The sequence below is a fragment of the Lissotriton helveticus genome, chromosome 1_1, assembly GCF_964261635.1.
Source record: "Lissotriton helveticus chromosome 1_1, aLisHel1.1, whole genome shotgun sequence".
Lineage (NCBI taxonomy): Eukaryota > Metazoa > Chordata > Amphibia > Caudata > Salamandridae > Lissotriton > Lissotriton helveticus.
Genome location: NC_136057.1, coordinates 1,150,337,008 through 1,150,364,671, shown reverse-complemented (window position 1 = coordinate 1,150,364,671; position 27,664 = coordinate 1,150,337,008). Strand labels below are relative to the sequence as shown.

Here is a 27,664-nt window from a genome sequence, read left to right as displayed (position 1 = left end):
CTCTCCTTGAGGGTCTTATTAAAACGCTCCACCATGCCATTAGTCTCTGGGTGGTACAGGGCACACCGCTTGTGCGCGATTCCTCTCTCTCCCAGGAAATCCTCCATCTCTTTTGAACACAGTTGTACTCCATTGTCCGTGAGTAGACTGCTGGGTAATCCTTCCTTCTCAAACAGCCCTTGAAGGAACTCGATGACAATCTTGGTTGTGATTTCGCTCACCAATTTCACTTCTGGCCATCTGGAGTACAGGTCCATGAGCACCAGGATATATGGCGTGCGCACCTCTCCTGTCAATGGACCGACGATATCCAACGCCAACTCTTCCCAGGGTCCTGATGGCGGCGGTCTGCTCACCATTGGAGGTGTCGATCGCTTCAGCACTTTGTCGCTGATGCTACACGGGATGCAGTCTCTCACCTTCCTTTCAATCGCCAGATCCATGCTCGGCCACCAGTAGTCTTCTCTCAACCTTTGTTTGGTCTTGGTGATGCCCAGATGGCCATCGTGAGCCATGTCAATGAGATTCTCTCTCACCGTTGCGGGAGGAACCAACCTCGATCCCCTGAACAGACATTCGTCGACCACAGACAACTCATCCTTTACAATCCAGAATGGCCGAAAGGCCTCCACGCGTTTATCTTCATGTTTCCATCTGTCCGTTACTCTCTTGCATACCTCATCCAAAACTTCGTCGTCCTTTAATGCACATTTCCAAGTTTCCTCACCTATTGCTCTCTGGATGGCACAAACATTTTCCATCTGGTGACTATCCAAATCATCTTCCGGTTTGTCCTGCGATTCACTCCCATCGCCTCCTTTCACCAACCTCGATAAACAGTCTGCCGCCAGATTGCGAGCTCCAGGGACATACTCCACATTGAAGGTGTACTCCTGGAGGCCAACAACCCAACGCCTGATTCTACTGGAGATCGCATCCAGCCCCTTCTTACTGAAGACCTCCACCAATGGCTTGTGGTCGGTGCGAAGGATGAACGTCGTGTCCCACAGGAAGTCCCTAAATTTGCTCAACGCCCAGAACACTGCTAAGGCTTCTTTTTCGATCACGGAGTAGTTGTTTTCTGACTTCTGGAGGGACCTTGAGGCGAAAGCTATAGTTTCTTCTCCGTCTTTGCTTGCTTGAGTGAGCACCGCCCCTGGCCCCTTGGCACTTGCGTCCGTGGTGACTATAGTCGTCCGATTTGGTATGTAGGACTTCAGACTGGGTGCTTCTGCAAGCGCATTCCTCACGTCCTCGAACTCGCACTGAAACTCCTGACTCCAATTGAACACCGTGTCCTTTTTCAACAGCAGCCTGATAGCATGCGTTCTCCCTGCGAGGTTCCGTATGAACTTCCCGTAAAATTCTAGCATTCCCATGAAGGACTTAATCTCTTCCTTGCTCTTCGGGGGCGCCAGGTTTACGATGGTGTTCTGGAGCTCTGCTTTGGGACGGATTCCTTCCGCAGTCACTTTGTGTCCCAGGAAGTCCAGTTCAGCACACCTAAATACACACTTCTCTCTCCTCACTGTCAGACCTTGTGACCTGAACCTGGCTAGTACTTGTCTCAATCTTCTGTCGTGCTCTTCATGGTCTCTGGCGAACACTAGGACGTCGTCCTGGTAGCACACGACCCCAGGAATCTCTTTCAGGATGTTTCCCATGAGCCTCTGGAAAACGGCGGCCGCGGAAACCAACCCAAATGGCATCCTTTTGAATTTGTATGCGCCCATGGGTGTCACGAACGCTGTGAGTTCTTGCGACTCTTCATGAAGTTTGATTTGGAAGTATGCTGAAGTAAGGTCAAGGGTGGAGAATACCCTTGCACCCTCTAACATGCTCATCATCTGGGTGATGTTGGGCAGCGGGAAGCGGTCGACCACAACCTCCTTGTTCAGGGCCCTGAGGTCTATGCACAGCCGAACCGACCCATCCTTTTTCTGTGCAGCGACGATGGGTGCCAACCATTCCGTCGCTTCTACCGGTTCAATTACACCAGCCTTGCACAATTTCTCAATTTCAGTCTTCACTGCTTCTTGAATGGCAATGGGTAGCTTCCTGACCTTGGCTACTACTGGCCTCGCATTTTCTTTCAATTTGATCCTGTGGCAGTAGTTCTTCAAACACCCTAGCTCTTCCTTGAATACTTCCTTAAACTCCGTCACTAGACCCTCTTCCGGCTCCTGTATCTCTTGTATCAGAATTTGGGGATTGCAGTTAGGATTCAGGTATACCCCCAACTCCTTCTGTGCTTGCCAACCCAGGATGTTATCACCGACAGTGGACACATACACTTTGGATATCGTTGTTCTGCCTTTGTATTCTATTACGTCCCAGAAGTAACCTTTCATAGAGATAGGGCGACCCGCATATCCCCCAGGCCTCAGATCCATTCTCTTCAAGATTACCTTCCCTTTGGACACGCGTGAAAACTCTTTCGCACTGATGATGGTTATCCTTGAACAGGAATCGAACAGAGCTTCTAACTCGGTGCCTTTTACTTTCACGGTGTCTTTAGGGCTGCAGACCAGGCCTTCTTCCACTTGCACAACTATTTCATCACAGACCGTGTTAGTCCTGTCCCTATACTGTCTACTGGGTCCCTGACCACTTTCGCAATACTGCCTGAAGTGACCCCTCTTTCCGCACTTGTTGCATGTGAACTTGAGAGCGGGGCACTCCTTGTCATTTGCCATGTGTCCTTGCTTCCCGCACTGTAACAGGCACCCTTGAATGACCATCCTGGTTTGTCATCTTTATGTTCCTTGTTCACCACCTTCTGGCCCTTGATCACAGACACTGCCTCCAACTCAGTTGTAACTTCACTTACCTTGGGTTTCTCTTCGCTTCTCCTCTCCCCACTGTTCTGTTTTATTTCACTGACGCACTGAAGCATGTGTTCTACCTGTTTGGCTATTATTAAGACTTCTCTTAGGGGTGGGTCATCCTTAAGCCACAATTCCTCCCGTACCCGTTCCATCCTGCATGCCAACACGAACTGGTCCCTGATCCTTTCCTCACTCGCACCACCGAATTTGCATGTAGCAGCTAACTTCCTGAGGTCCGAGACGAAGTCCTCTATAGTCTCCCCTTCCTTCTGTACTCTTTTCCCAAAATGATAACGCTCCATTATGGTGCTTGTCTTCGGGAGATAGTGCAAATCTAGTTTCTTTAAGCTTATTTCAAGTTCATTGAGACCCCTCGCTTCTTGTGCCCCTAGGTCTGGGAGGTGATCAAGAACCTCTTCCCCCTCTGCTCCCAGGTAATAAGCTAACAGTGCCACTTTCCTCTCCAACCCAAGATTAGGGCCACACACAGTAGCATAATTTAAGAACACCTTTTTCCACTTCTTCCACTGAATAGCAGGTTCCCCTGGGTTGGTCAAAAAAAATGGTGGGGGCGTCACACTTTGCATGCTTGAGGTAAGATGGAACCTCCCCAAGGTAATGGGAAGCCTACTTAGTGGGTGTACTACGCACAGGAGTAGGGAGGAAGTCTATCACAAGCCAACTCAGTACCTACACACTGCTTACAAGTCCTATGAATATAAATATAACACAATTCCTGCACTATTACAGTTAAATTCAACCTATCCCCATGATAACCACTGGGTGGCACTGTGGTGCGTAAGTCAGTCAGCTCTGAGGAGAATTCGAGCTTGACAATTGTCCAGTTGTCGTGCAGAACACAGGATGTTGCTTTACTGAGGAGAATACCAGCCGATACCCTCCTCCCTCACTGGAGATTTCAACAGAAGTTATTCCACAGGGCCGAAAACGCGGGATCGAGAGGGGGCCACAGGTGAGCTCAGGCGTTACACAGTGAGTGGAAGCTTCTCCTCCGATGTACTTATCATAACTTTACGCCATTTTTCAGCGTGCGCTGGCACCACTCAACCCCCTTGCATGCACCCTGACTGGTAGGGGTACGAGCGCTGAGAGGGCTGGTTCGGGTACACGCTGCAGGGGCAATGTCATAAGAAATCTCGGCTTGAAAGTTGTCAAGAACTCGACAGGGCGTGTATTAGCATTTCTCTCTGCCTCACGATGTTAACACCTCCAGTCCTTACATCAGCCCGGCTCTTCCAGACTTCACCGGCATTACAGGCATAACAGTCCGCCCCCTCAACTCGACCCTTAATCCATTCCTCCTCCGACGCTCCTCCCGTTGAAGCGACGTCCGCTATCCACATGGGGATTCTCCCACACGAGATGTCCAGCTCACACAGTCCGTCCTCACGCACAGCTGGTAGCCCAGTCCGCCCACATTCAGCCGTCACTACTCACAGCGCGGAAGACCGGATACTCCGTGAGGCGGCTCTCTCCGCTGGCGTCGGTCAGCTCCCGCTCCTTAACTTCACGTCCGCAGTGCTTCAGTCTGCCTTCCCCGCCTTATCTTTCTGCTCCGACAACTTCTTTTCTTGACTTGCGTGTTGAGGTCGCTGTTTAGGGATGGCCCTCGTCGCCAGTGTAGTGTCCGCTTACAGATGACAGACGCCAAAAGTCGATGTTGAGAAGAACCTTTATTTACTCAAGATAACAACTTCCAGCATAAGCGACCTCAGCCACAGCAAACGCCCTGCAGGTGACATTTCAGGTTCCCGGCGCTCAACTTAGAACCTTGGTCGCGGTGACATTCGGCATGACGTCACCGCGAGTCGTTCTAATGTGAGCTGAGCTACCCGGGGGGGAAAAGGAGGTAGTGGGAGATACCACAATAGGGTTTCATCTTCTGTTAAATAACTAGGACTCCGATCTGGACGGTTCTGCCTATTTAGTGGTGGCATGGCTATCTCCTTCCTTTTTACTTGAGAATTATGCAGAACTTCTTGAATGTGTTCTATTTTGGAATGCGTGCTTATCGTGAGTTCCAGAATCTTTTCCATTGTTTTCCGAGTGCTAAGGATGTCCTGTGTTATATTGTCAATTTGTGCCTGTAACCCTTTAATAGCTCTCAGGGTCTGCTGCGACGTATATGGGGTGTCCATACACTCATTCTTGTATTCACTGTTAGTGGTTTCTGTATTCTCTGTGATGTCTTCCAGTATCGATGATCTTTGTGTCAATATGGGTGTTTCTGTATTCTTTGTATTCTCTTCATCCAGACTGTCCTCATTCTTCGTATTGTCTTCTAGTATCGATGATCTTTGTGGATCAGTCTCCTGGTCTAGCGTTTATGATTCTTCCTTCTGCAATTGTGCCGGGCAGAACACTTACAAATTGTCGCTGTTTCTGTGCTCTCTGCGTCCTCTCCCTTAAGGCTGTCTTCCGTCCCCGTTTTGTTTCCTCGTATCGTAGATTGTTGAGGATGCTGAGGTTCTCTTGGTAGTAGGATTTCTGTGTCTCCTAGTGGTGTTTCTTGCTGTTGATCCTGCGGTTCACTAGGTGACATGAAGCATGTTGTGGTAGAGTGAATACTGTCTGGGTTGTTCATTTGTGCATTCCGCTGTAGTTGAACCTTTGGGTTCTCTACACGTTCTTTTAATGTTAAAAATATGTTGTCAAATTTTTCTAAATCATTGGCGGCTTGAATAAGCACTATTCCATTCTTGTACACCGTTATGCACAGGTCTGCCCAGAGTCTTGATGATGGTATGATCAAGAATTTTGTGCCATGTGGTGTATTGTTAACAGCTTTTACGTTGAGCATCTCTGTAATGACATTGCGCCATTTAGCCGTTTTACTAGTGAAAAATATCAGGTAATTTATAATCATGCCTTTGACAGGGTTAAATGAGGGGTCAGAAATCAATGTGTTCGGGTTTTTCCTCATAAGATTGTGTTTGTATTTCTTAACTGCGCTCTTGGATAGATGGGAAGGATATATTATGCAGTGTGCATTTACGCCTACCAGTTCTAAGTTATCGGCCATCCTTGCTAGTTGATTCACTTGCAATGGTGTTAATGTCTCTTATGGTGGAATGCGCTGTCTTAAATGTTGTTACGTTGAATTTCTTTTCTTCTTGTGTTAAGCACACTAAGCACTTTTGTTGTGCTTAATTGTGGTTATTTCCCATTCAGGACGTCTGAGGAGGCTTCCATTTTAGGGTCAGGCAGGGCGATCCTGCGATCAGCTTGCTGTGTTCTGTACCAGTGTTGATCTTCACTTAAGCTCCAAGGTGTGGAGCTATGGAGGCGAGAGGTTAGCACCGACCTCTAATAGGAAGTTTGTAATTATATACAGATCATTTGTTGGTTTGTTTGTTCAGTGTGTCCGCCATTTTAGGGTCAGGCGGTGTGGGTCCTGCTTCCCTAATTTCTGATTTTATCAGTTCTTATTTTTAGATCACTTTATTTTTCGTTTGCACTATGCCAGTCCCGCTGTAATTATTGCCTCAGCAGGATGGGAGTGGCGAAGGACGGCAACCACCTATCGATTCGATTGGGGATATTTTAATGATCCGGTCTCATTTGTCCTCACCGGCCGCCATTTTACGGTCAGGCGGGGCGGGTCATTCCTTCTCAGTTTGCAACTTTAAACATTATCCCCCCCTATGCTCCTTCGCCTGTCGCTTCATCTTAAAGTCACTCACCAGCAGGGCCTTGGGTTAGCAGGTCGAGGCGGCGTGTGGGTCATTAAATTCCCGTGAGACTTCAACGCGGTGCTTCATCAGCGTCTCCCCCAGAGCTTCGGTTTGCCGCTCTTGATCAAAGCGCTCGGAGCGCTCTCAGGAGCAATGGTGTGAGGCGGCCCCGTTCCTATGTACAGCCCCGAACAGGCAGCCCGATATGCCGGGAATGCTGAGGGCAAGCGGCGAGATCCTGATCCTGATGGTCGAAGGAGGGGTCCCAACCCATCGGAGTGCCTCACGGTGTGCCCGGTGTGAAGCTCCCAGGTCCGTTGACACCCTGGAGCACGGTAGGGTGGCGGACGGTGCCAGTTTGCCGCAGTCCTATAAATGGAGAATACAGGAGGAGCCCCAACAAGGGAAGAAAGCAACCAGACTTCAGATCCATCCACGGACATCGTTGGCCATATCGATTCCGGCTGTGCAGCAGTCCACAGGTAGGCTTAAACTAGAGCGTTGTACTTCCGCAGAATGTAGGGGTAGAGTAAGATGCTGTGTGGGGGCATGAGCAGGGATTTACACACACATTGTGATCCCAAGCCCCGAGCTTCTTAGGCGACCTCTTGTCCGGTGGCCATCTTGGCATGCAAGGGATGTGTGGGGTATGCAAGATTATATCATCAGCAAAGTTTCCGGTCTGCACTTGTCTAGCTCCAACGTTGTTGATAGCTTGACCGTCCTCCCTACCATTCACCCCATTATTTGACGGCCTTGGGTTGGGCTCCAGGTTATTTATTGGTGGGACCGGGGGTTTACGGCTTACCATCCCCGCCATCTTGGTCAACCTAGCATCTACAATTGATAATTTTTGTAAAATTGAATCCATTGTCTCTAGTCTACCCCAAAAATCCTCCTCTTGGATACCACCCACCGTCTTTGCTGTCACAATTAAGAATCGGTCTGATCTGATTTATGGGGATGTCTACACCAGCTTTTTTATTGTTTCGTAATTATGCTATTGCAACTTAGCGATTTCTAGCTTGTTAAAGTGAGAGATGGTGAGAGGTGGAGAGTGAACGAGCAGAAGTTCAACATACCCAATATGATATGTAATCAGGGTATTCTGGGAAATGTAGTATTAACTAGTGTGAATACTTAGACATGTGTTGGTTGACTAGGAGGGAGTGGGAGGAGATAATGCTTGGACAGATTATAATCAGCTGCCAAAATGTTTGTGGGTAAAAGATGAAATAAGAACGTGTTTCTGGGAAATGTAGTATGAACTAGTGTGAATACAGACACGTGATGCTTGACGAGGAGGAAGTGGGAGGAGATAGCAATGTTTCGACAGATTAAAATCAACTGTCAAAACGTTTGCGGGTAAAAAATAACATAAGAACGTGTTGGAAAGCGGGAACCGAGCGAGTTTTTGATCCACATTATGCACTGTTAAACACCTAGTCACGGTAAGCACGCTATGAAGTATTTTGAGAGAAGAGACAGGACAAGAAAAGTCATGGGTGTAGGGAGGTAAAAATAATATCAAATTAGTGGAGACTACATTAAGAGATACGTTATGTTTGCCAGATAACAGGGTGATTTGAAGGGGTGTATTACTGGGTGGTATAGAATGAGTGGGAAATGATGAAAGTTGACGAAAATACTATGTTGTAGAGTTTCTGTAAAAAGAGCTGTTTTTTTGTACAAAATAAGTGTTTGATATACTCTTTTTGGTTACATTGTGACTAGGATCATCATATCCAGGCTGATGGTTGTTTTATGGATTTTTTTAGATACCCCTGACGAAGGGAACATATCTCGAAATGCATTGGGTGACCTTTTAAATAAAGCTGTGACTTTTGAAACACCTCTTGTCCATGAATATTTTTGAAAATAAGACGAGAATGAGTAAAATAAAATCAATGAAAGAAGAAAAAAATGGAGTAAAATAATTCGAAAGAAAAAGAAGATGAATCGCGAAGGAACTTGAAATTGTTTTATTGGACTCATTTATGGCTGTGCGTACAGTAGAGGGATCGTAAAAGGTCCCCCATGTGTTCGTTTAATACGTTTAGCTCAATTGGACGGAGCGCGATACTGTCTTGCACGCCTCTATATATCTGAAGCAATATAAAACTAAGGACAAAAAATGGAAGTAAATGGTGTGCAACTCACCACCACTAATGTACGTCAGTGAGTGGGGCATTAATAGTGGCATTGGGGAGACCATCATTCGGATTTGTTTCGTCTACAGTAGCTCTTAAATTCTTCCCAGATTTGTTTTGTTTATATGTCCCTCGGCTCTTCCATTTCTTTTGAGGTGGTTCCGCAACATGAACTGCGGCTGCTTTAGCTTTTTGACCTCTAGTGTTAACCGCGGGCCTGGAAGGGCTATGCTGAGTGCCAGGTAAGAGGATAGGAGGAGTATCCTCTATTACAAATTCTTGGTCATGTCGCTGTAACAGGGCAGTTTCAGGGGAGAGTACATTATAAGCAGGTGTTATACTGGATTCTACTAGTACTGGGGTCAGGGAAAGTCTATTCTGAGATGGGAGGGGTTCAAGTGATAACCTACGCTCTGTTAATTGAATCTCGTTAATTAATACGGACTCTGCCCTTGAAAGGAAAGCATCAAGTGTCCCGACAACACCCTGTCCCACTTTCGGTTTACTCATGGCAGCTATGCTAGGTCGAATACGCACTGAAGTACAAAATCAAGGTATATACTGGCCGCAAAAGTCTTTATAATACAAATAAAAATGTCTTTAATCGTGCCAAGTTATATCAAAAGTTCAAATGTCTCTGGCAACTTACACAATAAATGCTCAAAAGTGAGGGTCACAGTACCTTACTCATCCAGCCTAGTAAGAAAGGGACCTGGGGGTTAGAGGGGTGGCTCTGCCCCGCCTCTTCCTGGCGCGGGAGCCCTGATCTGCTTAAGGAAGATTTACTTATTTACTGGTGCCATCAATGAAAGCAGATTAACACATCTTCCACCACAACTATATAGTTTACATTTGGATAAAAATAGTGCAGCATCTACTACGTACAGATCGAATTGCACAACTTAATTATTAGTTTTACAGCATTTGTGGATTTTTCCTCAACAGGCCGAAAATATCAGGAACACAATTAAGGTAGAAGTTCAAATTAAAAAAAGAAACCCTAATGAAAACAAAAAAAGGGATGAAATAAAGAATCAGCAATGTCCTAAATCTTCAACAGAGCAGTCTATTTAGAATTCCAGTGCATCAAAGCTCATACAGGTATCTCCAACCCATACTGGTAACTCGCCCACGCCCTGTAGTAGCATGTGGAGTTGCAGCTTCATGTGTCATTCCTGCTTCAGGCTAAAGCAGGATAGAGGACTAGGGCTGTGCAAGGTTCATAGCTCATAACACAAAAGGTGACTGACCCAGGGTGGGGCGTTGATATATGGAGGGTCAATTCTCGCACCAGCTCATGCGTCCACAGCTTCATGAAGATAGTTTACAAAGTAAACAAAAATAATATGTGAGAGTGTTTCATTTTATGTTAATGACAGGGGGTCTACCGGGCGCTGGGAGCAAGGTGTCATTTTTAAATGCGCAACTTTTAAACGGGAGAAAATGGAAAAAAGGGGGGGGGCAGAGTTTCCTTTATTAGAAATGTTTAACACCTAACATTATATTTCTCGCATTTAAACGGTGCTACATATGCTTATAGGTGTGTCCTGTGCATAAGTACAATACAACACATGCTCTAGCTCTCTGACACCCCTGCACACACATTTCCCATTCATATACACCATGTTCATACTCACATCCACAGACCATGCAGTCAATGACACATAAGGCAGTCTCTTCATACTGCTTCTTCAATTGCCTTTGAAGATAGAACAGCCGGTAAAAGTGCTGCTGAAGGTGAAATTTGGCCCACATAAACTAAACCAGATACCTCCTGGTGGTTGATAAATTACCAGAAACGAGATATACCTGCACTCGTTTTAAGGATTTGCAGTTAGACTTTCTTATCTCTAACAACCTGTGCAAGATTTTACACTATGCCAATGAGCTCTGGGACACATGATTTCAGGGATCCCTGTGGAAAAGTGAGTCAGGATGGTCCACTACTTTCACAAAGGGCATAGTTACCAATAGTGCAGTAGGTGCAGGACTCACTGCATGCCCAATTAGGACCATTGTTCTCTACCTAACCACAGGGAAGAGGGGTTTATTTTCGATGTATGCATCAAGGCCCATTGGCTCCCTTGCAGAGCAAAAGGCATTCAGAATGGGACGTTGGGGGTACCAATTCTTGAATTATTTTTGCTGGACCTGCTTGAAATTCAAGTTGACAAGTTGTGTGAAAAGTGTTGCAAATATCTAGTTTAAATTCTCAAAAAAACATTCCTTAATTTGAGCTGCATTAGATTAGAATTATTATTTCCATGACAGTTTTAAATTGAAATGTTACATAGTACAGTGACAACCCAAATCCAGCTCAGTGTTACTATGTACTGTGTTCTAACCAAAGTGTCTGGCTGAATGGAAAATATCCTGGCTCAAAGCCAATACTCCTGCATTGTGAGGAGGTGTTCTGGGTAAAATATAGGAGGTGCATGGCCTTTAGTAGCACAACCTGATTCTTAATGATCAGAAGCAGCCCTCACTATACAAAAGAGACCAGGTCTATGGATAAATGCAATGGAATCATGTAGGAATGTATTTATTAACTTTTACCAATACGAGACGCTTGGAGGACTAGGATCAAGCGTAGGTGATAAAAGATACCTTGTCAACTTTCTTGTACCTCAGTGGCTTCACAGAGCATGCCTCACTCCTCCAGTTTGTAGGGTTTATAAAATATTCAGCTTGGACCCAATCCCCCCTGTAAGGCACGTACCCTGTAACAAATTGAACATAAAGAAAATTAAACATGTTGTTGAAACAGAAACCCATTTAAATTACCTACAAATATATATTTCTTTAACACGGGGCATGTAATCAAAGTTGTTACATTTTTACCAAATGGGTCCACCATACCAGGAGATTTTACAGTAAGGCCTGTGATTTCTATCCATATTCTATGAGGATAGCTGATAAACATTCTGGACTCTTACATCCGAAATGCTGCCTTTCTGATTACGCAGGCACACAAAACCGAGTCTATGTATGAAGATCATGGTCCATGCATGCCCATCAATGTGCCACATCTGGATGGCACCAGAGCTCGAGCGGTGCTTGGCGGAGCTGCATGATAAAGAACAAGGACCCCAGTACATTAAGCAAGCAGCAGTTTGTCTTTACCACAGAAGTCATCAACACGTGCACTATGGCCTCAGGCTAGGACTAGGCCTACATTCACTTCAAATGCACACTGTAAGGAACTTCCTGGCAAAGTAGTAATCTAGAGTAAATGTTTACGTACTGGTGTTCACAGAAGGTAGATTGTACATAGAGCAAGGCAAGTTTCCCTATGTGCTCCTCAGCATAATTAATTAGCAGCCCCAACAGAAAGCAATGCAGAGAATACAGATGACAGAGTGTTCTTGCACTTGACTGTCCGTATTTTATTTTACTTGTTAGTGAGTGCTATCAATTAAGTCATTTTGTGTCCCTGACAAAAAATTGTAGACCTCCTATGTTTGAGGAATATCTCGGTTTTTGTTTTTCAAGATCTGGTCACCTAGGTAATATAACAATGCTTTTGGTGGCGGGTATAAGATGTAGCCTGTACAGCTAGTGAAAAAGGCTAGTCATCTTAAAGACAAACTCGCAGAATCCAGATTTTATTGGATCAGGAAGTGAGGCTGTTCGATGAAAAGTGCCAAGTGTCAGCTTGAAGTGTTTAGTAGAAGCTTCCAGTAAACATCAAACTTCTGACTCTGAAGCAGGAATAGATTTTCTTCTGCTGGAGTCTAGGTACCAATTTAGAAGTGAACCTTTGCAAGAGGCTGGAAAACTGATCAGAATCCAGACAAGACAGCCTCCTGCCTCAACATCTGAAGCAAAAGGAGGTAGAAGATGTGGTCCTTCATTATATTAATATAGGGCTGAATCTGTTAAGAGTATTGCCCCTTGCCATACTTAATGCCCTTGCATGACTATGTTTATTCACACGCAGCACCCGGATCCATACAGCTGCAAAGATTGCCAGGGTCTCCTCGGAGTTGCAGCGCACCATGGTCACCCCTAGAGCCAACCTATCTCCCCTATTACCTACAAGCTTCCCTGCCAGAAGCATTGTACTCTTTAATCCACAAACCTTAGGTATGGCACAGCTTACATAGAGTTGCAAACTTCCCTCCACCTGCCTTTCTCCGTCTAGGTGGGAATGAAAACTCACTAGCCTACTGATCCAGTCAGAGCTCCTATATCATAGCAAGTGGGCTCTTTAACCCCAAAATCTTGTTTAAACCAGGTACAAACCTTTAGTGTGTAATCTAATAAAAGTTGTACATTCATATATCGGTATACAATTTCTTATTTTTATGCTAAATTGTGACTCTTCTTTCAAATTAAGCAATGTACACATTTCCGGTCATTAATTCAAAAAAAGAAGCAGTGTTCAGACTACAAATAACAAACTGTATGCAATCTTACCTATTGCAGTTTTAGTTTTTGTCATTAGAACCCATTATGTGCATACATAAAACAGAACAAAACTTCACTCCAGTACGAATACATGCGATGACAGGGGCTTGTTTGCGGGGGAGCAAGGAACTTACATTCATATGTGTTGCCAGTGAGTGCAGGTGAAATGGTTCTGGAGTGAGGTGCGCCAGCAGATCCATCAAATTTGCTCAGTGATTTTGCCACTGGACCCTCTGGTGCTACTTTTGGGCGAGGCGGGGAAAACTGGGACTACCCCTACACGACACCTAGGGGCTGGCTTCTTACCTTCTTCCTTTTGGCAGCACGCCTCACTGTATCTCATGTTTGGGAAAAACCCCTCCCTCCGGGCCTTACACTCTGGTGTACTAAAGTGTGGCACATTTATGTCATGGAATGCCTGACTGCATTACTTAATGGTAAGATGTTTGACAGGATTTGGCTACAGTTTAAAACTTATGCAAAAAGAGACAGGGCCAGTTTGACTCCTTTTACTGCTATGGCCGATATCCTGCAACATGCTTGCTTGTCTTTCGTCTTCAGGTGATTCGTCCAGTGAAGGGGCCGATGTACTTTTTTGACTTCTGCTTGATACGGTGCACATGTACTATGTTGTAGATGGATGTGTGCATTGTGCCCTTCTTTTGAGCTGTTATGGAATGTACTTATTGGTGGTATTCCACACTCCTCATAATACACCGTCGTGATTACCCTGGATCTCCCACCCCGCTTTCCTTCTTTGTACAAATCTAAAACTTCAAAATAGAGCGTAAAAAAAAAAAAATACATGAGGAAAAGGGCAGGATACCTTCTCTGTAGCATTTAGAACCGGGTGAAAAAGAAGGACCAGAATTAGTGTAATCTAAACCCTAGACAGGTTTGCATTTTTTTTAGGTATTATAATTATCTACAAAATCTTGCTTTCTACTTTGTGTAGGTCTCCTCTTCCATAGTTTTCCACTGTCAGTCCCAATAGGACTTCATTTCAGAGAAAACATTTTGACAAATCCTTTCTACTCAAAAAACTGATTCTACCACCTCACAGGTCCCTTGAAGGTCTGCTTAATGTTATGGATTTTCATACTGGAGAAATTATTTTTAAGTATTACACCCGTTCCACAGAGAATGTTACAGAAATATAAAAACTGTATTTCAATATATTAGTGTGAATGGCTGTTTTTAATAATACCAGGAAATTGGTAACAAATTACCCATGAATTATATTCGAGTGGATTAAGTTTTAGTTGAGCTCCAGCGCTACAAAAGTTCACCAACATGAAAGTGATCAACAACATTCAAAACCACAAGAAAGATTGATTTAAGCCACACATTACCTTCACACACGTCGCTCATTGAGAAACTTGTTTGATTAATAAAACCACCAAGCTTCGTGCAGGCGGTAACATTGCCAATCATAACCTTCATATTCTGATCCCAAACATTTGGAATTTCAGAATTGCTGCCATCTTCTTCCCATTTGTCGTGGGCCTTTTCCACCTAAGACAAAGATGCATCTGTTATTACCCTTGCAGACCTTTACTTGATTTAAGGGGAAAAGGATCATTTGGAAAATAAATTGGCAAAGTCAGTAAGTCTACTTCTGTATAATACTGGTAAAGTTTCAACGTATGAAAGAGGTGGAATGAGATTTTTATGCGTTTACGGTTGTATGTTATTAAAACAAGATACATTTGAGGTAAGGTATACAGGGAAACATCATTTTCAACGAAGGCATTACTACGCGAGACGTTTACTACGAGGCACTTACCACGCAAACGTCTTTACCACGCGTATGCCTTCAACAATCGTCTTTACCACGAAAGAAACGTCCCGGTCAACAATCCTACGTTCTGCGTGTATTAAAAAGAAAAGTCCTTTTTTTATTTTGATAGGTGTTTTCATGCATAAATTAAATACGTGATAAGTAGTGAAGGGGTGGGTGTAAAAATAAAAAATTAAAAAAGGGGGGCTGGGGGGGTCTCCCCCCCAAAAAAAATCAAATAAAAAACATTTAAAAAGGGGGGGCTGGGGGGGGTCTCCCCCCCAAACAAATATGAAAAATCATTAATGATTCTACATTATAAAACAATTATAATAGATAAATGAATGTGTAAATAAAACGTGTATTACTAATTAACAAATGATGTTATTTGTCGAAATATTCAGCCATCTTGCTTGAGGGTCAGTGAAAGTGAAAAAAGACAAACAATGTCACTAGTGAAGACGTATTTTTTTTTGCCTATCAGTTTCATTATGTTTATTTAAGGGTTTTTTGGGCATAATCGACGCTGGATGAATACTCACGTATTTATGCGTGGTAAAATGCTGCGTTCTATTTTTCACCGTGGTAAAGACTCTAGCGATGTAAAATACGCGTGGTAAAGCCATGCGTTGTATTTGATATCGTGGTATCGTCATATATTCAGGTATACATAGGCAAGACGAGTGAATGATGGGAATATATACTGTAAATATCAGTCTTTTGATGCACTTGTTTGTGATGGAAGTACACACAGGCTTGTACACGTCTTTGAAGAGTTAACTGTAATTACTCTCATTTTAATTCGCATTAGCTTGAGAAAGGAGGCTCACTTTATATATGGCACAGAATGTGCCTGCACTGAAAACCACCACTACACATCAACAAGGATCAGAAGCATATTATGTTGACACTTTACCAGTTCATGGGAGTAAAGGGTTTGAGAAAATGTCCCTTTAAGAGTGGTGACCCCATTTGTTGCTGAATTATTTTGCTGGTTTTTAGAATCTCCAGGTTGCAGTGTATGTGCTCGGATCACTAAAACATGTAGAAATTGGCTTATACATGATTGGCTTATTTAACATTCTTATAAGGCCATAGTAAATGGTACAGAAAATACACCTAAGAAATAGAAAGTCAAAATGTCACCTGTGGACTGCAGCACCTATTGTGCCATCCACTAGTGTGACAAGGGAAACACAGATTCAGGCCTCCCATTGCGGCCCGACTGCTAGAGTTGAAACGTGCAGCAAAACCTGTAAAAAGAAAAACTTTTAATGGTTTAAAAACCTTTTTTTCCTTTTTTTAAACAGTACTAAGTCACCCCTGTGTAAGCCTAGTAGCCCAAAATGCAGGGTACATAGTATTTAAAAATGGGACACATAGTAATTTACTGTCAGCATGTCCCTGCAGTGTTAAATACCCAAAAGCTACTTAACTGTGGAAGGCCCTAGCAGTCGAGTAGACATTAAAATATTAAACGTGCTATATCAAGTTTGGGACCAGCTAGATAAATAATAATTCCAACTCTATCTTTTATATTTAATAAAAGCCCTGCCTGAAGCTCCTGGAGGCTAATTTACATTGGCTCTCCAGAAACTGTCAAATTAATTGCTTGACGTTAATGAGGTGTGAAAATAAGAGAAGGGACAATGGCTTAGGAGAGGGGCGGTGTTTTCTACCCCTGGTAGGGTGATCAGTTGGGGTGGGCCCAGGAGCTTTATTAACTTGAAAGTGACCTGCCCTGGCACAAAGGGCACAAGCAAATGTAAGGTTACATATGGAAAAGTCCAGCCTCGTGTTACCATAGTCAGACCGGGACCAAATACACTGGAAGGAAAGCTACCCCTAGAAGCAGTTTTGAATGATCAGAGGAAGGGGACTGCATATTACTATGGCATAATGCAGAGTGGGCACACAGGCCTTGCACAAGGGGAAAAAAAGTTTTCCTAATCTTGGATTTTGAAAATAAGGTGCACTGTGGGAATGTTTACAGTAGGGCAAACACAAAACTCTGCATAATTGGGCAGGCTTATCCCTGGGAACATTTACTCCATTGGATAGGTAGGAGACAGGGGTCACCCACCCCACCTCACTCGCTGGTGTCACTTTCTGGACCGGTGGAAGAACAGAAGGAGGAATGCACCTTCTGTTTCAAACTCGGAGGAGACCTGCAAGGCTGGAAATCATACCACTTGTACCCATGGCATAGAAGTGGACTCCAAGGGCCAGTTGACTGACCTCTTATGTAGCTACAGAGCCACAAGAGGCCTTTTCCCTTAAATGCCTAGCTGACCAGTAGCAACTGGGCCTGCACTAGACCTTGCTGTTGATGATGCCCGAAAAGTATCTTTGTACATTTCCCTGAAGTCATGGTAGCCTTCGAAGTATACTCTTATGGTTGTCTTGACACCAGAAGAAAGGTTGAAAACTTGTCCTTTGGAGCTTCAGAAGGAGATTCTGGCAAAAGTACCCAATTGCCAGTTACACTGCGTCTGATTGGATTCAAACTAGTCCTGCGCCAAGCTACCTGCACCTCAGAAAAAAAAAAACGACTACGCTCTATTCTACAAGAATTCTCCAAGGCTCCAGATCGTCAGGGGAAAACAACTGCCCCAGGTATCCAACCCTTGGTTCCACATCTGCAGCTAGTTTCAGTGGCAAAGTGCGCAGAGAGAATTTCTCTTCTCAAAAAAGTGAAAAAGTCTCAGTCTGCATTTGGACTTAAAAAAAAAAAAAAATCATGTCTTTGTTCAAGAAAATTCCCTTCTAAAGAAGGGCTTGGAAAAGTCTGTGAACTTTTTCACTTACAGATTTTAACCTGGAACAATCCGTGTGGGTTATCTGACCCAGGCTCTATCTTGGCTGGCCTAAAATAGCATTTTGTTTCCGGTCTACCATGATCGCAGACTTACAATGGCAGTTTTCTTTTTCTTGGCGCTTTTTCACTTAAATATATAACACATTTTAATCTCTCAGTACCCCTTATTGGATTTTTGTTATTTTGCTTATTAGCTTTCTCTATTTTATAGATTGGAGAAGGATGTTTATTATGTCATGTCTTTGTCTTTTTAACTGTTTATTTCTAAATGCTTTACAAAGGGCTAGATGTACGACCATTTTTTGCAGTCACAAACAAGAAATCTACCAGTGTGTGGCCGCAAAATAGGTCTGCCCTATGTACAAACCCTTTTTTGCTAGTCTGTAACCTATTACTGACTTGTAAAATAAGGGTTGCGTCTCGCTATTAGGAAGGGGCATGCCAACGGTGTCCCTTCCTAATAGCGAGTTACAGGGTGATGTACGATTGTTTTGCAATTGCAGTCACAAAACACTTGTAGTTTACAACCCATTTCAAAAAGATGGTAAGCAACTCTGACGCAGGAAGAGGTCCCCAGGGGAACTCTTTCCCTTTGCGACTGGCAGAGAAAATATTTTTCAAGAGCAGGCAGTGATCCCACGGACCACTCCCTACTCTTATAGAATGAAACAGAAACTTTAATTTTTTATTTTTTAAATGCCGGCCGTTTTCCTTTAAGGAAAAGGGGCTGCATTTAAAAAAAAGAGAAAACTGGCCAGGTTAATGTGAGACCTACTGCAGAATTGTTTAAAAGGTTATGTAACATAATTGTAACGTGTACCTATATGTATTCTGATATTCATGTCGATGTTTTGACTGAAAATAATAAAACAGATTAAAAAAAAAAAAAAAAAAAAAAGGGGAGAAAACTGCTTTATTTAAAAAGCAGTCACAGACATGGTGGTCTGCTGACCCCAGCCGGCCACAATCCCTGGTAGTGCTGGCCATTCCCAATGGGATTGCAAATTGCGACCTGCCTCATAATATTAATGAAGCAGGTCGTTTGCGACCCCATTGGATTTCGCAAACAGGGTCTAGAGTCGCAAAATAACGCAATTTGCGGCTCACAAATTGGAAGGGTCATACATCTGGCCCTTCGTTTCTTAAGTTAAGCCTGACTGCTATGTGCCTTAACGATCGCGAACACTTGGACCAGCACACAGCACTACTACAGAGAACATTCAATTTACATGATCCCTCAAACTGTCCACAGCACCAGCAGCCTTGAAGCAATTTTCACAAAGAGTAAATTCACTGCAGCACCAATTAAATTCAGAGAAGGCATCTTCCAATTGAGCAACATTCAATGTAAGTACATTGGGCACGTCATTTGGAAGTCATGAAACAATAAACACTAATTAGAATCCCAGGCAAGTCTCTCTTCAAACCATTAACAGAGAGCCCTTTGCGCTGGCACCAAGAAATACCACTCTCTTCAAATCAGAGGCAAATGTGCATGCGTAAAATTAAAAACAGTTATGAATTGCCAGGAGGTGTGGCGATGCAGCACCATAACAAGATTGGGAAGATTACTAAGCATGCAAGCTAAATTGCAGAGGACAAGTCTGATATTAACATCCCAATGTTGTTCACTCTAGCCATGTTTACAACTTCTTTCCCACTACAGTCCTCCTATGCTGTGCAGATACAAATTATCATCCTCTGGGCATTTTGACAATCTTGCTGCATCTGTGTCATCTGGTAAACCCAGAGATCCATAAGAAATAACATACTTCAATAAGGTGCGAAGTAAACAGTTCTATTTCCCCAATATATGTATGAAAAAAACATTTATCTCCACCCTTCAATGTGCTTTGAAACACCTACCCGAACTGCCTTCCATCCACCCGATTTTGGATCTTCCTCGACAAGAGCATGTACTTTCTGTCCAACACACACAGTGAGACTGCTCAACACAACTTCAGTAGTGAAATAGATCTGGTCATCAATCATTCCATAATCATTGCAGTATCGTGTCACTACTCCAGATATGTATTTTGGTCCCGGACTCTCTGTAAAGAGAAATTCGCCTTCAAAATGAGTAAAACATAAATGCACATGTGGGTGATTTTGATACCTATAACTGTATATATAGGTTCAACTCTGAAGAAATAATACAACACTTTGAGTAACAGGGTAACACAAGCAGCTATTAGTTGTTGATAGACTAATATAATTAAATAGTGTAAGTTTCAAAGGCAACCGCAAACTGATAAGCCAGATAACCTCCTTGGTGAATTCTCCTAGACCTCACAATCTTAATGATAATTTAGATTAGATCATCAGAATTGTAGCTGGGCAAAAGAGTCAACCTTCAAAGTTATTTGACTTTTAAAACATCTCTCAATGAAGGCAAAAACATGTCACAAAATCATAATAAGCAAACATAAAGGAAATTAGATAATGTCCTGGACAATCTTCTGAAAATGGTTTAGATCGGACATTTCTACAATATTTTAGAAAACAAAGACATTATGAAGAGAAAACATGAATTGTTCTGGGTGTCTCTTGATGCTATGACCTTCACTATATAGAACAATGTCTACATTTTGTGTGTCCCTGTAGACAGTGTGTATGTAGCCCAAATGGCTTATCAAAAAGTCTATGTACCAACAATCTCTGGCATGGGTCCTCGTTCCGTTAGAAAAATAGATTTTTTTGGTTTCATCTCTTGTATTTCCACAGTATCCAGAAAGTAAGTGACAGGCTGCCATTGAGTCAAGCTATCCCCACAGAAAGGTTGCTTCTGACGCAAAAAAAGAAACCTTTGAGTTTCTACAATGGTTGGCACCAATCTGAATGGAAAGTTGTAAAGGTGCTTTTGCCACTTTCCAGTTTTCATAATTTGCCAAATGCAGAATTTCAGGAATTAGAATTTTATAATTCAAGCCATATACTTACATGAGATATTGAACGCACACTATTGTGAAATGGAAGACTCAAATGAGGAGTTAAAATTATGTGGTTAATCATAATATATATGTACTCGTTGGATGACCCTACTTGAACAATATAATTTTGGTTTAAAAAACTCAAACTAAAAAGCGACTAATATCTATAAACTATACTGTAAAGATAACACCCATTACAATGCAGTCATTACAATGCACTAGATTTACAACACAGTAATTACAACGCAACAGCCTTTACATCGCATGCCATTACAACGCAGCCATTACAACACGTCACTACAACGCATGTCACTACAACGCATGCCATTACAACGCATGCCATTACAACGCATGCCATTATAATGCATTATAAGATAAGTAATGGGGAATAGTAATTTTTAACCCTACACTATCCAACACTTACCCTACGGTTGCACTCACTGGCGTGGAAATAGTAATTTTTACCCCTCCACTATCCAACACTTACCTTACTGTTGCACTCACTGGAGTAGGAATAGTAATTTATACCCCTACACTATCCAACACTTACCCTACTGTTGCCCTAAAAGTATTATGCCTTGTAATGGTATGCGTTATAATGGTATGCGTTGTAATGGAATGCATTGTAAATGTGGTTTCAAAAAACGTGTTGTGATATCATGCATTTTAATGGATATTGTGATGTAAAAACCGTGTTGTAAAGGCATGCGTTGTAAATGTTTGCATTGTAACGTGTCCTATTCATACTGTAATGTCCAGATTGCAGGTGAGCCATTAATACTGATTTGCACAGAAGCTGTAGTTCGTAACCAAATGATTATTGAGAGGAATGTAGTCAGACCACATGGAGTAGTGATTCCTGGGACATTTCTAACAATTCAATCCTGCTGGAATTCATCCCAGGAAAGGCACAAAAAGCACATAAAGTGTAGGGAAATCGAAGCAGTCACACATATTGCAAACGTTATTCCCCATTCCGTAGAGGGCAAATAGAGGACTACTTGTTATTCTTTGGTAATTCCACTTCCAGGAATTACCTATGTTTGTGACGTTGGTAATACCCAATGTAGTTTTACTGCAAAGCAATTGCTGAGATAATACGAACAGAGGCCCAAGTGCTTTTCTTTAGAGCCATAAATAGTCCTATGCCAAACAATCTTGGTGCTTTACATTTTTCAAACAAATACATTTTTGCAAATCGTGGTGGTCATCAATATATATGGGTGTGCTATGTAAGAGGACATCTGGACTGTACGTTAATGCTGGATGTAGATGGCTAATTGTATAAACACGGAGCCAATAAATGGTAAACCATAGGTCAAGATGAAGTTAGGAATTAAGCATAGTACTGTGCTCTCTTGGGAGAGGTACCCCCACATACATAATGTCCCCAATACCAAATGATTACTACTAGGAGTCCCACCCCCAAACACAATGCATTCTTCCCCTTTTCTCACACTTGTCAGCACCACAACTTGCCAGCCATTAGAAGAAATATGAACTTTCACTGATGACTTTAGGAACCCCAAAGGCCTTCCCTGTGGCAGCGTGGAGGAGCAAAGGTCTTTCAACACATGGCTCACTAGAAAGTGAGTGAAAGGAAGAGGAGCCATTATTGTTTTTCGCACACAGGTCAGTCACATGTTCATGGAAACCATGCATTACACAGCTTGCCTTGTGTTAGTCGCCACTTTGCTGGTTTACACTGTGTGCCACTTTCCTTTACCTATTCATGCAAATGGTCTCGCCCAGCTCATTAAAATATCGCAGCATTTCCAAATTACCTGAAGCACCCTGGTGACATTGATACCTCTCTGGATGAGCGCACTCGAATACATGCCTAGAATTCCATCCTTGCTTTATCCGATCTTTACCTGAGCAACTCATTTGAATTCAGAGCTGCAGTGAGGCTAGCAGCATTAGATATACGGAAGCTCAAATACCCCCTCTGAAGTGGCGCAGTTACTCGTCCATATCCCCCGCCCCCTCCGGTCCTCACCAAGCAACCAATCACAAACGTACATTCTGAGGAGTTTTACAAACACAGCTGTTCACTTTAGCACCACTCAAGCCTACTGCATTTAAGTATCGCCAGTCTTCAACATAAAGATGCACATCTGTCGGAGGACAGCTGAGGGCACGTGCACACAGACAAGAAACAGCATAGTGGTAATATAGGTATTCGTCAAGTTTGGCAGAGGGTCAGTTGTGCACCAACGTGCAGTGAATGAAGAACGGACTGATAAGCGTCGAATAAAACGGAATAATTGGTGTGTAGCGTTGCATGTTTGTGTGGAAGGGTCGAACGTCAGTGATGCACACAGCCGTGCTCCACAGAAAACATCTCCTTACGTTTAGCCTCAGCCGGTCTTCTGGTCCGCTTTCAGAGCACAGAATAAGTAAACAGAATAATTCAACAAACTAAACTACAATATTTAAGCCACTGCATAATGCAGCTCATGACGGGCAGACACACAGTCTTCACCACATTAAAAGCAGCATGCTTAGCAATTCTCCACTCCCCAGTACACCAGCAGCCACAGGATTCAATGTGAAATGAATATGTTATTTTAAAACAGTGACAATCAGCATGTATTGTTTCTGGACTCCTGCATTTTTAATATCAGATGAGCAAAGAATCCATTGAGTGATAGTTTGCTTTTTATAAGCCTTCATTCGGCGAGTCACTCTTTCCTATTCATTGCAGTAGCATCGCCAGACACACACCAATGGCAATTGTTTTCTTTTGTAACTCCTATATTAGAAAGACGCAGTGTGCAGGTGTTTTTCTGGGTAAAGGTCGGATATATAACTCAACGCAGTGTGCACGTGTTGATCTGGGTACGGGTCACGTATAACAACCCACAACGCAGTGTCCCTCACTTGTAAAAATGCAGAAAAAAATAAAGAACAAGAAAAGCAATGGCATTTTACCTCAGTCTGGATCAGCAAATATTACATAATTGTCGCGCAGTTTTCATCCACACCTTATACATGAAATAACATTTCAAGGTCCTGCGGAACATTCCAAAAATATACGGTTCACCTGAGCATGCATTTATTGGTCAAACGCCCAGGCAGGAATATTTATTGAATGAGGCACAGAATACGCAGTCTTGCCAGAGAAGGGCAGTGAACCACAGACCTGTAAATGACACCATGATGAAGCACTTCATTATCATCTTGTCACACTAGCAGCTTAACAATCACTGCCCTGCCCGAATGACGAGCACGCCTTTCATCCAATGACGACCAAGAACCCTAGGGGCCAATAAAACGAGGGCTTTGGCGCCTTTGGAGAAGTGTAACTCAAGACGCTTCTCTCTAGTTCTGGCAGGATCAACCAAAGACAGACACAACTGCAAGGAGGCGGGGGACTAGAACTCTTGTGGCATGTTTACATACACCCCAGATAAGAAAAACAAGATCAATAAACACTGCATTACAAAGACTCTGACAAGCAATCACTTACCGAGTTTAGAAAGGCACAGTGCAAATAAGCAATGATGCAATAGATAACAAGTTAGAAGGAGGCCTCAAAACCTCAACCCTCACTTCGAACTACTTACACAGAGGCCACCTGCATGCTCAAGAGTCACAGGGTTGGAACATCTCACTCTTACAAAAAACAAGCATTAGCCGCGCGGCCGTAAAAGTAACGCTTCGCGGCCGTGAAATAAAACATTTTTAAAAAGCAAGGGGTGATGGGAGTTGTGCGCGCGCGACGGGAAAAAGTGCTGTGCACGTCGCGCGTGCTTGGGTGCGTTCTAGCAAGCTGGTAGCCGGCAAGGTAGCCCTTTTTGAAGCAGCTACTAAATGTCTTGCCAGAGCAGCGCATGCTCTGACACTAGCGAGACCTGAAAAGGGAGAGTGGGCGGTCTTGCTTGAGGGCAGGGGGGAGTGGCTTGCCCACTGTTGTGCATACAGACTGTTTGGGCAAGCCACTCCCTCCCTGCTCTCGAGCAGGACCACCCACCCCTAACCAGGCACTTCTGCGTTCTCGCTGTGCGAGAAGGCAGAAACATAAGATGGTAGTTATTACTATTTATGTTTCTGCCTTCTCGCACTGCGAGGAAGCAGTGGGGCAACGCACCGACGCCCCAAGGGGGGAGCCGTCACTGCTCAGTATTGATCATTTAGTGTGGATACAGGCCTGCAAGATGACTGTGTGTGGATCTCTACTTGAATGGGACGGGACAAGGAGAAACTGATGTAATCCCCAAGTGAGGCGGTAACCTACTAATTTCAGCAGAGATGTCAGAGATCAAGTAGTGTGGGACAAGTTGTGATGCACAGGAGTTATACAATTTTATAGATAATCCACCCAAGCCCAGTGTTTTACAGTTACTGTTCTCAAAGTGCTCAGCAAATTTCTTTAACTGAGATCGGTTCTTCCATTGCTACTCTATGCTCAGGAGCAACTATTGATAATCTCATGTTCTACAATAATCCAGATGTAGCCTGGGAGGCACCATCTGTTATTGTGGTACAAGTACACATTCCAGTATAATATTTAGTATTTAATTTTGTGTATAGACTATTGCGCTCAGAGAGGAATGTAGAGCAGTTATTGGGGCCAACATCTGTTCCTGTCTAGTGAGGCGGGTTGCCAGTGTTCCTATGCTGTATGCTTCTGAGGGGGACCTAGCTACATAAGCTTTGCAATCCAGATACCTAATTTTGTTTTTTTTATTATGAATACATGCTTTTGACTGATCTCAACTATGGAGGCATTTTCGGTTTCTCACCATCTATCACGGACTAGAAGTATTCTGCTAATCCAATTCTAGTAGAAACGTTTTTCAGGCCCCACTGTAGTTTGTATGCATTTCACCCTTCTGAAGGGAGAGATAACAGCACCCCCATTTGTTTCAAAATAAGTACTAATACCTTCATCAATGGACCCCGTTAGAACTGGGGGTCTCTAGTTGGCAGAGGTAGGTACCTTATGTCAAATAGGGACCCTTGCTTCTAAGTCAGGGAAAGGAAGGACACCTTTTCAGATACCCCCTGCTCACTTCCTCGGTAGCTTGGCACGCGTAGCCAGGCTTATCTCCAAGCAAAAGACACACACTTGATAGACAGAATGCAGAACAAATCAAAACATTCACCCAGAGTCCAGAAATCTGGGTTAAATCCATCATTCTTTTGCTCACCGTGCCATCCCAGTTCAGACTTGGCTATATGCAAATCAGTCTTGACCCTGTGCCTCGTGGGAACAGTCCTGCCCGAAGTGCCAAGCCAGGTCCTTCCTCGACCGGAAACAAGCATCCTAGGACCGATTTTAGGGTTTGACCCCTCATCAGCCAGGATAGCTTGATTCCAGTGGTACAGTGAGCCCAGGACCCACGCCCCTTGCTACTCTATGATCAGGAGCAACTATTGGTAATCTCATGTTCTACAATAATCCAGATATAGCCTGGGAGGCACTATCTGTTATTGTGGTACACGTACACATTCCAGTGTAATATTTAGTATTTAATTTTGTGTATAGACTATAGTGCTCAGTGAGGAATGTAGAGCAAAGATGGGGCCAACATCTGTTCCCGTCTAGTGAGGCGGGTTGCCAGTGTGCCTATTCTGTCTGCTTCTGAGGAGGACCTAGCTACATAGGCTTTGTAATCCACATACTTAAATACACGCTTTTGACTGATCTTAACTAAGGAGGCAGTTTCGGTTTCTCACCACCTATCATGGACTAGAAGTTTTCTGCTAATCCAATTCAAGTAGAACTGTTTTTCAGGCCCCACTGTAGTCTGTATGCATTTCACCCTGCTGACAATTTTAAATTCATCCCACTTAGTAAGGGAGAGATAACAGCACTCTCATTTGTTTCAAAATAAGTACTAATACCTTCTTCAATGGACCCTGTTAGAACTGGGGGTCTCTAGTTGGCAGAGGTAGGTACCTTAGGCCAAATAGGGACCCTTGCTTCTAAGTCAGGGAAAGGAAGGACACCTTCTCAGATAGCCCCTGCTCACCCCCTCGGTAGCTTGTCACGAGCAGTCAAGCTGATCTCCAAGGCAAATGTGTAAAGTATTTGCAACCCCGCTCAGTTTTTTTTTTTTTTTAAACGTATTTTTATTGCAGAATTAGAAACAATACTTCAGTATATGCCAATCAGTACACTCACAGCGTCCCAACCTTAACAATGATAGATACATCGTACACAGCCATTCAGCCCACATCCCGGAGGCTGGGCGGCGAACCTGGTCCGTCCTTCCTGGAAGATGCTATCGTGTACTCCTTTTCCAAGTATCCGATCAGCTTCACCTCTCAGTATCTGCTTTTACCCCCCTACCCCCCCCCCCCCCAAGCACCACCCAGCGAACTCAAAATTCTCCCGGGAATTACGCCAACTGCTCGCACCCCGATCAACACAATGCCTTCTAAAGCCCTCCTTCGTTCCCCGACCGGATCCTCCCAGTATTGTTACCAGAGTGCCTACCTTCCATCCCGGGAACCCCCCGCTCCTGGGTCAGTCCCAAGTACTAACCACTGATTCTGGTCCGTGCCGCTAGGTCGAGCCACCTCCCGTAAACCCCCCCCCCCCCCCCAACTACTACTGCTACTGCTGCTGCTAATGCGGGCATTCCAAATCCGTACTGTCACTGGGGCTCGTCACACACCAGGATTCAATCGCAATCGCCAATAATACACGGAATCCTCACGGACTATGGCTCCTCCTCCTCACCCTCCACCATGTAATCACGCAATGCCTGCACCACCATCTCCCAAGCCCTTGCCATTTCCAAACAGCTCTCCCTGCCAAGCCTAGCAGCCTGCCGCATCCTAATAATGCTTTCGCAGCCCGCCCACTTCAACAGCTCATTCGTCCATCACCTCACCGACGGGCCTTCTTTAGATTTCCAGTGCCAGGTTATCTCCCTTTGTGCCAACATGAGTCCCAAATCAATAAATTTACTGGTAATTCTCTTTGGTTTAGTATGAGGGAACCAGAGCAGGAGACACGCCGCCATATCAAAGTCTACCTCCCTATCAGTCACCGTATTCAAAAGTTCCCCCACCTCCAGCCAGTACGTCCCCAATGTC

At 43.8% G+C, this 27,664-nt stretch overlaps 1 protein-coding gene across 2 annotated transcripts in view; it reads right to left on the bottom strand.

Moving 5' to 3' along the window:
• MOV10L1 (Mov10 like RNA helicase 1) overlaps positions 1-27,664 on the bottom strand; it is a 1,293,514-nt gene that overhangs the window by 1,227,721 nt on the left and 38,129 nt on the right. The window contains exons 2-4 of one of the 2 annotated variants that reach the window (XM_078678939.1): positions 19,548-19,732; positions 14,436-14,598; positions 11,281-11,393 (exon numbers count right to left, since the gene is read on the bottom strand). In XM_078678939.1, coding sequence (XP_078535065.1) covers positions 11,281-11,393; positions 14,436-14,598; positions 19,548-19,732 — 461 coding nt within the window. Of the gene's footprint in view, positions 1-11,280; positions 11,394-14,435; positions 14,599-19,547; positions 19,733-27,664 lie in introns of those variants that run through there. The other variant, XM_078678944.1, reaches the window with a different exon arrangement.